Source organism: Lacerta agilis, chromosome 2 (assembly GCF_009819535.1).
Source record: "Lacerta agilis isolate rLacAgi1 chromosome 2, rLacAgi1.pri, whole genome shotgun sequence".
Taxonomy (NCBI): Eukaryota; Metazoa; Chordata; class Lepidosauria; order Squamata; family Lacertidae; genus Lacerta; species Lacerta agilis.
The window spans coordinates 71374353-71388389 of record NC_046313.1 but is presented as its reverse complement, the minus strand read 5'-3'; the positions used below and the strand labels follow the sequence as shown (position 1 = coordinate 71388389).

General features: G+C 46.2%; 1 protein-coding gene across 1 annotated transcript; it reads right to left on the bottom strand.

The window, feature by feature from the left end:
• Positions 1-1369: 1369 nt before the first annotated feature.
• DUSP7 (dual specificity phosphatase 7) lies at positions 1370-12844 on the bottom strand. Its single transcript, XM_033140686.1, has 3 exons — positions 12393-12844; positions 7912-8340; positions 1370-3965 (listed from the first exon to the last, which is right to left on the bottom strand). Exons 1-3 carry the CDS (start codon positions 12805-12807, stop codon positions 3658-3660), a joined length of 1152 nt encoding a protein of 383 aa, XP_032996577.1. The 5' UTR covers positions 12808-12844; the 3' UTR covers positions 1370-3657.
• Positions 12845-14037: the final 1193 nt, after the last annotated feature.

Genomic DNA, 14037 nt, shown 5'->3' with positions numbered 1-14037 from the left:
GTCCAAACACTAGCTCCCTCAATGAATGTGTGTGAAGCTGTAAGTTTACAAGCAGCTACTGTGATCAAGCTGTCCCAGTCCAGAAACTGTCATAGCAGGTGTAGCCAAAGATGTATCCAGAAGCACCTTCAGATTGTGTACGTCCTCATTCAGAGTGTGCACAAAATTTCTCAGCCACAGGAGCTGCTCAGCCACAGTGCCTTCACCTTTCTAAGATTCAAGCTTATCTTTTTCCCATATCCATCCCACCACTGCACCCAGGCACTGGTCCATTGTTTACTATTTTGTTTCCTCAATTTGTTAGGTGCCCCTTGCCTGCCTCTGCCCCTTAATGGGTGTATGGTATGGCCAGCATGACGAAGCCGCTACTGGGGCACGGAGGACCGTGACGAGTGCCAGAGCGCACGGAAACGCCGTTTACCTTCTCGCCATGGCGCGACCTATTTATCTACTTGCACAGGCATGCTTTCGAACTGCTAGGTTGGCAGGAGCTGGGATGGAAAGCAGAAAAAATGAACAGGCATAGACCTTTTCCCAGCCTAAAAATGCAGTGGAAATAGCCACCTTTCCCCTCCAAAGTCAGCACCAAACCTCCACCGGCAGGGAACAAAGTAGGGAGCAAAGTGGCCATCATTTTGTCAAATTCAACAGTTAAATTACAGTGTAAGGTGAACCCACAGGGTGTTCACAGCGTTTCTGACAGGAATCAGCACATAAGGCCATGTGGGCAGGTAAAGCCTTGACAAGAACTTAAGCCGCCCTTCATCCCAGTCCGATTCCCAGGTGACATTCAAAATAAAACTCACCCTGCCAAATGAAGCAAAGAGAGACATGGCCCTGTCATAGTTCAAGAGCAACCATTACTTTTAAGAATGCCGATTTCTGTCAGGAACTCAGCATATCTGTAAGGATCAAGCACCAGAAAAATCAGGATTAACCAAGGTGCCAGCTGCCCAAAAAGGTCCTATTAACTCATGTGTAAATTTAAGGTGTCAAACATCTTAAAATCTAGGCTCTGGCTGATTTACAGGTGTAGGCCATCCATATCCGCCATTGAAGTAGCTGGCAGGATCCCAATAAACAGAAACCTGTGACGCACAGACTCCTGCCAACCAGTACGTTCCCAGCCAGTGAGATGAGGTCAAGTCTTTCAGAATGGTTCTTTATGCTTGCTTTTTTTTTTTTGGTTTAATCCTGCCCCCTTTCCCCCAGACTTTCACCACAGAACTGTCAAAATTATAAACGGTGCGTGTAACCAAATGCCATGCAAACACCAACCAGCAAACACCAGTCACGGTCAAAGCAGTGTGTTAAAGGCAAAAGGAATAAAGAGGCAGAAAGCCAGACTGGCATTTGTGACACAGAGACATGGTTTTAAAGAAAAAATAATATTTATTTGCAATATAAACAAAGTCCCAGTATTGGGTTCAGGATATATAGGGTCACACATTTTTCCTTCATAAACACAGAAAGCAAAACTGTCCCTCGCTAACAAATTCTCATTTATACGAAGAGGATGCATCTCTCTTTTTTCTTTCTTTCTTTCTTTCTTTTTAAAAAAAGACCACCATTGGCACAGGAAGCCTTTATGCAAACCAGCTTAACAAGATACAGATGCACTGTCTAAATCCCTGAAAAAAATAAAAATTCCTCCTTGAGGTAAGATTCAGTTAGGAGATTCCGCATTTGCTTGCTCATCCACACACAAAGCACTCTACATTTCCTGCCCCGATGACCCAGCAACCCCAACAATGCTAACATAAAAAAAAGAAACAAAAACGAACAAAACCACCAACAACAAAAAAAGACAAAAATCATTCCGATATTCTGGTAATGTTTCTTAAAAAATATACACGCACACACGCACACATACCAGTTCTGTGATGCCACAGCATTAAAACATTCTTCCACATAGAGATTTATTTATTTGGGGGGGGGAGTATAAAAACTGAATTTTTGAGGGGGGGGGGACTCCGTGGCTTTTAAAAAGTTACTTTGAGAGTGAAAGTGGAAAGGGAGATGAGAAGAAGGGAGGGGCTACATTGCAGGCAATGAAGTTTTCCCATGCCCGTCATGCCCTCATCCTGGGAGTGGGGGGAAATAAGCACCGCTTCTCCCTCTTCCAGTATAATACATTAGTGAGAAATATAAACAAGTCTTCTTGTTGTAGAAGGCACAGCAAAGAAGTCACCCAGAAAAAAAGTTCACCAGAGAGGTCAAATGGGCTTTAAAAAAAAAAATCCACGTTTCCAGGCCCCTTTTCTAAACAGCATAATTCCATGCCCTCCTGTGGTTCATATGAGAGTTGTCCACTGGTTATGTACCAAAACGTCTCTGCTCTGCTCAAGTCTTTTAAAATAGCAGAATCAGCTGATTCTTCTCACACCTCTCAGCTGCGCTCCTCCCTACACACACACACATACACAAATTCACACACACACACACACACACAGAATTAAGTGCGCTGGATAAATGCCAACATCATTGAAAGTATTTTCATTGCTTCAGAAACTGGAATGATTTCAGGCCAGCTGGGTGATGTTAACAGTCATAATAGGCTGCGCAGAGCAGCTAAGAGCCTCGAAACATAACTCTACCAGCTCGGATGGAGAAGACTCAGGTAGCATCAAACTGGGGTCCAGAGGGCAACGGGTGCAGGGTAGGGGCGAGTTGTTGTGTTTTTTTTGGCAAAAGGTGGTGTTTTTAAGAAAGCACAATGGCGCTTAGTCACCTTGGCTGATTCAGTGCAGAAGAGATTGTGAATGTGGGCATGGCAGAGAGTGGTATTATCACCAACTGGCCCTCACAAGTCATGAAAACGCCAACCAAATGCTAACAAGCAGCAGCAACAGGTGCCCTCCTCTCTCTCTCTCTCTCTCTCTCTCTCTCTCTCTCTCTCTCATTTACTCTCTCTCTCTCTCTCGCTCCCAAGTACCCAGTAACATGCCAGAATATATCAAGGCTTTACAAAGTGTGCAAAATGCATTTGGTCAATAGAAACATTTTGATTTTTTTTCCTCGTCTTTTATCTAAAAACATGAACTCGAACAAGAACAGAATAAAATACTGGTTTTGCAACCTTGTCTGTACAAACTGTCAGGTACATACATATTTAAAAAGAGCTTGAACCCAAGAAAGAGTAAAGATTACCTCCTTTTCTTTTCTTGTTTTTTTAAAAAAGTAAACTGGGTTTTAAAACAACAGTCTCAGGCCAACACTTATTGATCAAGGTTGCCAAGTGCATGAGTCTCCTTTGCTTTCCACACCGAGCAAACACACACAAGTCGTTCTTAACGTGTGCGTGTGTGATACATGAATGTGTGTGTTTGCATGTGTGTGCGGTGTGTGTCATGTCAGTCTATACACACCCAGGAAAGCAGCTATTGCCAGTAACAGCTGTGTTCAGAATGCCAGGCCATCCCCCACATTAAGTAACTCTGATAAGGTAACTCCTCTGAACCCATTTTGATTTAGCATCAGAATACTAATAAATGGCACAAGCCTTTTCAGTAAAGCAGCAATTCAGACAGCTCTGCTTGGAGAAACCAGTTCTTTCAAGGCTGGCTGGAAAGACTTTCCGCTTAATGGATTTGAAATGCTCAAAGAGAAGCGATTCAAGGCTTGGGGGGGGGGAGTTTCCCCCAAAGAAAATCCTCTTCATGTAGACTCCAAAGTGTTCAGTGGAAACAAGTTGTGATTGGTTGGAGTGGTGAAGTAGAGCTGTTCGGTGGGGGAGCGGTTGTCACACGGGCTGTTGAGCCCCAAAGTTCTTTCAAAGTCCAGGAGCTGGCCCATGAAGTTAAAGTTTGGGGAAATGTTGGACTTTTTCCTTTTTACAAAGTCATAGGCATCATTGAGAGACAAGTTGAGCTTTTGCATTAAATAGGCAACAGTTACCGTTACAGACCTGCTGATGCCGGCTAGGCAGTGAACCAAAATGCCACATTTCTTAGAACGGGCCTCATCTGAAAAAGACAAAAAAGGGAGAGGTTGGACATGCTGGACCACAAGGAAGTTGCATCTCTTTAAACCAGGGCGAAATGGAAGCCCACATCAAACAGCTTAGGTCAATTATTGCAACAGATTCATTATTCATCATCATCTAGTTCCATGTATTGTTGGATAACTGGTAGTTTTCACCCACAATTCTTTGTATTTCCTCACAACTATATGCTTTCCTCAAGTCTCACATGATGACTAGTTGTGTGAACAGTGGCAATCAGCACTGTGTAGTCAGAATAGTTTACAAATATTAGCTCATTAAATCTTGGCACATAAAGATGATGTAAGCATGGAAGTGTCATAAAACGGAGAAGATAAGGAAGCAAGTCTCTTGAGGAAGGAAGACAGAATTGTAGTTCTGTCTCTGGAGTCCCCTGATTCTTCTTAAGAATCAGCCCATTCTCGCTTCAAATTTAATTCTGGTATTAAGCGACAGCTACGTGCCCAGCTGCAACTGGTCAAATGTGGCAGCACTGACATGTGTCAAAATACAACCACTAAGGCCAAATTTGCTAACTTTTTGAGGTCCCTTTTATTTTCGGAATCAGCTTCAGATGCTGCTGAAGAACTGAAGTTTGCTAAATAGTTGTAGGGCGGGTTTTTTTGGAAGCAATATAGCAGCAGAGCTCCACACACAAAGTTATCATCGATTAATAATTATATTCAAGCAGACAGCAGCAGGGAAAGGAAGGTGAGATGCTGTTTAGTGGCAGACACAAACAGCTTTCACAAGCCAAAAATAATATCGGTGACTGACTGCAGCATGTATTTAAGGTGCATGCCTACACCTAACTGACACTGGCCAGTGTCTCTTCCCACAGCAGTCAGTTTGAGGCTGCAACCCTATGTTTGTTTCTCTGGGGCTAAACCCCGCTGAACTCAGAAGGACTTACACACACACACACACACACACACACACACACACACACCATTGCACGGTGAATATGCATGTTGACCCATAACAAAGGCCACATAGCCCTAAAGCACATTTATGCAGAACTACATTCCAGTGATGCCAAAGAGACTTACTTCAAAAGTACATGTTAAGGCTTGGCTGTTAAGCCCGGAAAAGTTTACAGCCTAACTACCTTAGCCAGAGACGGAAAGATGAGAGGTCATAAGCTACAGATAGCCAATGATAGCGGGGAAATAAAGAATGAACAAGTTTGACTTCTTAGCCCGCATTATTGTACAAGTCACGAAGCAGTGCCAGGTGATGAGGACTGCTTTAACACAGCCACTTTTCAAGCAAAATAAATTTCCCAGAGGCCTTCTGGTGTCCTATTTGAACACTGGTTCTTTTCCCCCTCTATTTAGTCTTATAGTGAATGAGTGAGGTAAGCATTTCCTGTCATAAAAACCAAAGCAGAGTGTGGTTTTCACAGAAAGGATGTTTTTGTGACTGAGCCTGTGTCTAAATACCGTGCTCCCCTCACATGCCTTTAAGCAAAAGCAAAATGATCAACTGATAAGAGCAATAGAAGAAATAGACTTTTTCATATCGTGAGGTTTTGTGGCAGTACAAACCAACTAAGCTTGTACTTTTCCCCAGAGTATACTGGTTTAGAGAACACAGAACAGAAGCAAGCAGCACTGAGGTTTTCAAGCAGTCAAGCAGAGCAGCACTTGTCCACTATCTGAACGAAACAGCTCTCTGGTATGTATCCAATTAAGTCATATTTGCAGTACACCTACTGAAATCAGTGGACAAGCAGGTTTAGTCATGACTAACTTTAGTTCAATGATTTCAGTGGGTGTATTCTGAGTAGTGGGTGTGCATTCTGACTTAGCCAGAAACAAACTCCTGGACTGTTGTATTTTCAGCTGTAGGGCACACAACTTTGTTAGGTAAATACGAGCCATTATCTGGCAGCCATATATAATCACAAAAACAATTCTGGAAAGCTGGAACAATCCTAGAAAGGATCTATTTGGACACTGTCTCCAAGCACAATTAAAAATGCAATGCCAATAATGTTCTACACACATCTTGAGAACAATGTGGGCATTTAAAAAAAACACACAACCCAATAAAAATGTTATTTCTCTGGTGCTGAAGAGACAGTAAAGTTTTCTCCCTGGGGTGTGGCAGGGTGCCACAACTGAAAATACCCTTTTTCCAATTGTCATCTGCCTCACCTTAGAAGGCAAGTGCATTGAAAGAAGGACTACTGAAGATGACACTTGTGAACAGGCATGTTCATATCAGAGAAGGCACTCCCTAAATGACTGTGTTTTTATCTTGCTCATTCTTGCCATATTAATTGGCTGAATTTAATTTATTTAGACGTGCCCATTCTCATAGCATCTGTGAGCTGCCATGGAAGCAGAAACGCTGACTGGCAGGATCCAAAGTTTTAAATACGTTTTAGGTCCTTTAGGGGTTATGATCAGCATAGGGGTTTTCTCTCCAAATAGCAATCATAAACCCCTGTTCAGGGACTAGCTACTTCACACATGCATGCCCATCATTTTATGACTTCAACAGCCAGAGGTAATTTGAACGAGTTTCTAACACAGACAGAACTTTCATCTTTGTTCACATGTTTAGCTTCATCTTTAGGAATCAAGGAACATACACAACATGAGCAAAGCAGCTCTTTCTTTTTCTCAGTGGTTTTCTAAATGTGTCCCATTAAATCTTGGGGTTCACAGTGATATGAAGACTTGGAATGGCAAGCAGCTTTCTCTGAAAGGCAGGTTGCCCACTTCTACCGATCTTCCCCTACCATCTCCTGGAGCAGGTAAGTGCTGTGTGCCCCCCACAGCAAGGATGGGGAGTTTCTGGCCCTTCAGATGTTTTAGACTACCAATCACCACCATCCCCATCCATCGGCCACACTAGCTGGAATCAAGCAGTGTCCGGGAGGCCAGCCATTCCCCCATCTTTGTTCTAGGGAAAGGTGTCAGAAGGAGTGGTTTGCCAGGTGAGGCAGTGCCGCCGCAACAGCTTCCAGCAGCAGCATCACTGTTGCTCACTGAGAAGGGAGAGGCAGGGGTGGGATTGCAGATGCTCAGGTTCCACCCACCCACAGCCTCACTGCCCCCTCACTGCTTGGCAACGCTGCCAGGAGACTATTGCCGCAGCTTGCCCCCACTGGGTAAGTGGATCCTGGTTCTCAGGTAGCACATGGTGATGGTGGGGACCAATAGGCAATGCTCCCTGTGCACACACTGCACAACATGTCTGTAAGCATTTGCAGCACACAGAGGGTGCCACAACAGATGCTTAGCAGATACTTCCTTGTGAAAAGTCTTTCCCCAAAGTCTAAAGCTTAAAAATGCCTGCTTTATCTACTTCCCAAAAAAAACACAGGAGCTTTCAAAAAGGTATTCAGTTTTCAAAATTATTGGACCCTCAAATTTACTCATAAACAGCATGAATAGGAAACCATGGGCATACAGTATCAGTTGAACATTTAAACAAAAATAGGCCATTTACAGGGCAACCCTACATATCTCTACTTAGACAGACTCCCTAGGGACTTCAATGGAACCAATTCCCAGTTAAGAGTTTACAAGATTTCAGCCTCAAAACACCAGCATGTAATTTGTTAAACAACATTTAAAATCTCTGCAATGTAACTTAGTTTTGCGGCAAATGTAATGCCCACAAAGGTGGAAATTATAATTTAAAGCACAGCCCTGAAGCCCGGGACAAAAAACAAGCCATCTTTAAAACTGTTCCACCACAGCCAACTGAAGCAAACTTTTTGACTTTGAAGTAAAGTCTGAAGTAGGAAAAATCAGTGTCTGACACTGGCACAATCACTAGGTACGAAAATTAGGTGTAACATATATTGCATGGAACCTAACAGTGAGCAGGTACTGAACCCCCAGGACTAGTTATGGAAAACTACTGATTGCTAAAGGGGCTGGTCCATTGAGAACAGGATGTCCAACACCTACCAATGAAAGCAATGGCCTCGGGAAAGAATTGGGAGAGATTCTGACTCCAGTGATCCGAGATGGGAATCTGTTTGTACTTGAATTCTCCGTCGTGCTCAAACATGTTGGGGAGGTTGGGAGTAACGTTCAGGATGTACTTGATGCCGTATTTGCCCAAGACATCCAAGTTGGTGGAATCTTTGGCACAACCCAGGTATAAATAGGGAAGAATCTGGACAGGAAAGGCTGGCTGGTTGTTTGGGACCGGGCTCCCATCGGATTCCGTGGCACTGCTAGGCTCCCTGTCCGATTCCCCATCCGAACAATCGGAGCTGATCCTCAGGCCTCCGAGACCAAGGACTGATGTAGGAGGAGAATTCGTAGGAGATGAAGTGTCAAGATTGGTTTCACAATGCTCCGAATATTCTGTCTGAAATTTGTTGAATCCACCTGCGGAGGTGAAGAGAAGGCACACTTTAATATCACTTGCACCCTAAAGCTACCAATGCCTGAATACTTATTCATTACCAGGAAAAGCCACATATTTTAGCCATCTGTTTCCTCCTTAGCTAAACGCCCCTGAAAAGTCAATTTACCTAAATTCTTTGCTTCAAGCGTATGGTCTGAATTAGGCCCAGATTGGTAGCATGCTGCTCTGTGTACGGTCACGTGGGGAGGAAAGGCAATGGCTCCTAGCATTGTATCCTGTGCGAGGGGAAGGGTAGCTCAGTTGGTTAGAGTGTGGTGCTGATAATGCCAAGGTTGCAGGTTTGATCACCGTATGGGACTGCTGCATATTCCTACATTGCAGGGGTTTTGGACTAGATGATCCTCAGGGTCCCTTCCAACTCTACAATTCTAACCAAGGGCTCAAAAAAGCACTGGCACTGCCATGTTATACATGCCTACTCAGAAGTAAGTCCCACTGGGTTTTGTGGGACTTACTTCTTAGCAGGTGCCCGGTTTTCTCATCCTCCTCTTCGGTGGTAATTACAGTTGCCAGCTCACCACAGCACAAGCCTAGCCTGTTCATGTGTGACTTTACACAGCAATTTAATATCCGGGAAGCAGCCAGTGAAAGTTTTCATAGCATGGAGATGTTTTAGGAACTGCTAATGCCTGCAGACCAAGCTGCTGTTGAAGCACAGGAGCAGGGGCTCAGGAAAAAAGTTGGTAGGCCCAACAGAAGTGCCAAGACAGCAGGAAATTTCAGGAGACTGCTGCAGTTTTCACTTGATCACATATCAGTTACACTAGTATTACTGAAATGTGCTGTATGGCTCCACCTTTTCGTTTTGCCATGCCAGGAAAATGCTCTGAGGTGAGAAATCTGTGCCTCAATGTAATCTTTCGAGGTGTAATGAGGATTTACATGACGAAATGTTCTTCTGTTTAAAAACCAATCCCTGCATATTAGAAAACTAGACTATCAGGGAGAAGAGTAAGCTTCAACCTTCTCCCAGACATTTAGCATTCTACATGTAGGGTTGCTATTTCCTAAGGGGAGGCATTCAATCATGAAAAAACCACTTCACCTATAGTCTGAAGCAATTAAATCCACAAAATTGTACTAAAGCTAGTATCTGAATACCTGCTTCTTAAGGAGGAATATCCTAAACACATATTTAACATATGCCATGCATGCTTGACTTGAGAAAGAAAAAAGTGGGTGGCGATATTAACATTTAATAAAATTATAGAAATGATGCCTGCCATTTTTCTTCTCCCACCCCTCCCCCAGAAGGCTCCTGTGCATTTAAGATGAGCAGAAAATCAGCAGCTGCCGCTTTCCAGCATGAAAATGCAGTGTCAAGAAAAGCTTCACCTGTTGAATAACTAACTGCCTGTCATGTAACTAGCTAAAAGCATAGGGGCGCTGTTGGGCGGCGGGGATGGGTGTTTGTGTGTGTGTGTGTGACAACTCTCAAAGCAACTCGGCTTGAAAACAAAAGTTCACTTCCAAGCAATGAAAACTTCATTAAGGAAAGCCGGTTCAAATAGAAGGCATTGTAAGATCTAGTCTCAAAGATATTGCTCAACATGTGGGGAAGGTATTAAGATAGGCTGGGGCCAGTGAGGGTGAGGAGGAGACAGGAACAGAAGTTTCCTTTTTCAAAATTATAGAGTATTTGGCCACTGCCCGCTTATCACTTGGAACAGCAGCACAACTGGAGAGCTCAGAAAACAACCCGTCACCGAGTTGAGCAACTTGCTCCAATATTGTTTAAGTAAACTCAAGGATCTATTGAATGTGCAAGTAAAGGTCAGGAGTAAAACCATTCCTTCTAATCATTTCTCTTTTGGCGCCTCTTTCCGACAGAGCAATTAGACAAGAAGAAATTTAATTTGCTCCTTCATGAACATTAAGGAGGCATTTAGCAGTCATTACGTGGATCTGATAAACAGTGTCATTACGAAAAGTCTCCTGGAAATTCCAGGGGCTTGGCATAGTTGTGGCAAGATCACTGAACAGCATACACATCCCCTGCCATATTCATTCATGAAGGGGAGAGAGGGAGAGGGAGAGACAGAGAGAGTAGGTTCCCTTTTTCTCCCCTCCTCAAGGAGAAAGACAATATGGAGAAGCCATTTTGGAATTTTAATTGGAAACATTTCCCACTGAGGTCCCAGAAAAAAAAGCAAAGCAAAGGGAAAGCAGCAGCAGCAGCTTAACTCCTCCTTTTCTCCATTGCATGTGAATTTAAAGGAACTAGGGGGGAGTTAAGAAAGGAGAGAAATGCCAGGAGTACAGAATTCAGTTTAAATAACGCTGAACACTCATGAGAACTGTTTAGGATATTGAGAAAGGAATGGGAAGCGCCAGTGCATTTCTGTCCTCAAGAGAAGCTGAAGAAGTTAACATGGCAGCATGAGTTCAGCTACTAAAATGAACCCTGAAACCTATAGTAGTCAAGAAGAGGACCCAGAATCCCCAATATACAGTTTCATCCTCCTTCCTCTGCGCCTCACATATACTGCCCAGTAATTCCCTTTATCCCTCCCTCCTACCATCAGAAATCCCGTAATCAATCTACCAGTCTGTCTATCCATCCGCCTTGTTGCAAGTGACAATATTGATTTGGTGTTGCCTACTATTCCTGCCTCAATCCTGCCGCCCAGTGACCACAGCAGTGTTGTGTTGTGGTGTGGTGTGTGTATTTTGGGGGAAGCAAAGTTGTTATCCTCATCCTGGTAGGCTCACTCAGAACAACTGTTTCAACTGCTTCACAATGCCCCTCTTTTTTTGGGGGGGGGGAGTATTTTAGGAGATCTGAATGGAGACTTTAAAGTGAACTAATATCTCAATTCAACATGCACTTCATTCAGAGATTGAGAGGCATAACAGAGGCATGGCACAGACTGGCACCAGAGAGGTAATTTAACTCAACCCATTGCCCAAAGGCAAGCACATCCATCAGTCAACCCTTCACCAGAAAGCACTGCTAAAGCACCTGGATCTAGTCTCAATGCACAAGATCAAACTTGGAGAGAGGGGTGCAAAAAGAGATGGAGAACTGCATATGATCAATACATCCACCCCTCCCGCAGATTAGTTGTGGTTACTGGTCTCAAATAACCGCATGTCGTGAAAGAAGTCTTTTAGGGGAGGTTGTTGCCACTGTGTGAGAAGTTCGACCCACCACCCCCTTATTTAATATTCTCTGTCTGTATAGAGGAGATCTTCTAAAGGGCAACTAAGGAGGGAGTGAAGATCATAGATCCACACCAGGCTGGTGGACAAGGTGGGAAAACTAGGGATGGTGGTCAGAAAGAGGGAGGAGGGACTATTCCAAAACAGATGCTCACAAACCGGATTTCAGAATGAAGAGGCATGGAGGATTCACTCGGTGAATAAACCCATTCTGCCCCATTCATAGATATGGAAGAATCGGGCAGGAATAAGACCTTCCGTCGCTGGAACAAGGGAGGTGGGAGGGAATAGTGTCTCCCACGCGAGAGATTTGTACCGCGCGGAGGAAGGAGGGAGGGGGGTCGGCCGGCGGGAAGAGGTGCAACAAGAAGGGGAATCCGAGGGTTCAGCGACCAATATCTGCCCGTACTCGGCACGTGAAACCATTTTGATCGGCAAAAGAGCAAGAGCACAATCCTTCGCCAAAATGAGAAAGCTATAATCCCCTTTAAAGGGTGGGAAAAGTGCAACAACAGACCAGAAGTTTCCTTCGATTATTATCCCTGATTTCTTAAGGGCGGCATTCCCGAAACAACACCACAACGGGAGGCAAATCCTCAGGAACTATGGAAGGAAAAAGAGCTCGGATCCGGATGCGGATCCAGTCTGCATGGTGGCGAGAGATTGGGGGGGGGGGGGAGAGAATCGCTGTTAGGCGGGAACCACGCCGGTCGCTTTGATGGGGGGGGGGGTGCTGCTAGCTAGCAGACCAGAGCTATATGGGGTGGGGAGCTACTCCACGCTGCTAAAATCGATCCGACCACTGCCCGTCTCCCTCCCACCCCCGTCCACAGTCCCGCGCCCCCGGTACCTTTGAGGTAGAACGCCTTGCAGCCGTCGTCGCGCAGCTTCTGCAGCAGGAGCCCGAGGACGGAGCTGGGGGCGCCGCTGTCCTGCTGCCACTCGGCCGTGGCCTCGTCGTAGAGCAGGACGGTGTCCGCCTTGCAGCGCTTGGCGAAGCGCTCCTTGTCCTCGTTGTTGGGGATGATGGAGCGGATGGGCAGGTTGCCCTTCTTGAGGCGCCGGAGCATCAGGCTCGGGATGGCCAGGTTGATGGCGGTCTCGATGTGCGACGACTCGAAGAGCTCGTGCGGGCGGCAGTCGAGCAGCAGCAGCGAGCTGCCCCCGCTCGACTCCAGCTCCTCCTGCAGCCACTCCGCGCTCTTCCACGGCATCGCCGCAGCCATGGGAGCCCGCGGGGTGCTGCCCCAGATGTGATTTTTCATGAGGATCGCAAGGGAGGGGGGATGGGGTGGGGGAGGGCAAAATCGCGCGGGGGGGGGGAGCGGAGGAGGAGAGCGGCCGCGCGTGGAAAACAAATCACTGGCACCGCGCGGAGGGGGTGAGAGAGAGAGAGAGAGAGAGAGGAATGCCCTCTGCAGCCTACTGTCCAAATCACCGAGGAAGCAAAAGAGTTAGTTCAAAAAAATATGATCGTTGTTTTAAAGGGAGATTGGGGGGGGGGGGGGGATCCGGCAAAGGAGCCCGCGCTGCTTTGGAGATCCAAGCGCTCCAAGCGGATCGGCGTCCGCGTTCCCCTCGATTTCCTCGCCCGCAGCAGAGAGACGTTTCCTTCCACTTGCAGGAGCAGAAGGCGGGAGGGAGCGGGGAGATGAGCCTGGCTCTGCTCGTGCTTCTGGGATGGGGGAGGCGAGGAAGGCGCTCGCCAGGCTCTCGAGGCTGCTCCTCCTCCCCGGGAAAGGCTGCTTTCACTTGGTTCGGTTTAAGGCGCTGTTGCTGCTGCTAGAACCGCCGCGTTGTCCCGCTCGCTCCATCGCGGGCTCAGCCTGACAGCCTCAATTAAAAAGGGGCTTCGCCATCGGATCGGCGTGTCATGCTCTGGGAGGCGGGGCTCGGCGCAGAGGGTGGTGCGAGCGGGGCGGAGAGGCCCGCCTTAAAGGGAAAGAAGCGGCGCTCTTGCTTTCGGGCGGATGGCTACAAATGTCCACTTGCAACTAGCCGGCCAAGGAGTGTGGACTCCGGCCCCCGGTCTCCTTCATAACGAGGATTGGACTCGGCATCCTTAAAAGCACGCTTCTTTCTTGCTCCGTTCTCCAGTGTGTGTGTGTGTGTGTGTGCTGCCAAGTTTATTTAAATGACGCTGAAATAGGAAGCCCCTTTGAGCTCCGTGAAATTTGCCTCTGGAAATAAAGGAGGGCTCTGGAATGGGGGCGGACGGCGGACCCATAGGATCTCTCACACATCTGGTCCAAGGAGCGCCTGCAATCGATTCCACCAGAAGGGAATGCTTTTCTTTTTTTCCTTACATTTGTTTAGAAAAGATATTTCAAAGCCCCTGAAAAGTCCTTAGAAGATTGCCTCGCTTTAAAAGGAGGAATAAGAAGGTAGCGTGGCTGAACCACGTAAAGTGTTCCTACCTTAATGCAACAGTGTTTATGGACTAGTTATAGTCAACCCAGAAAGGGGGAACCATAATAATACTTGTGGCGGGGGGG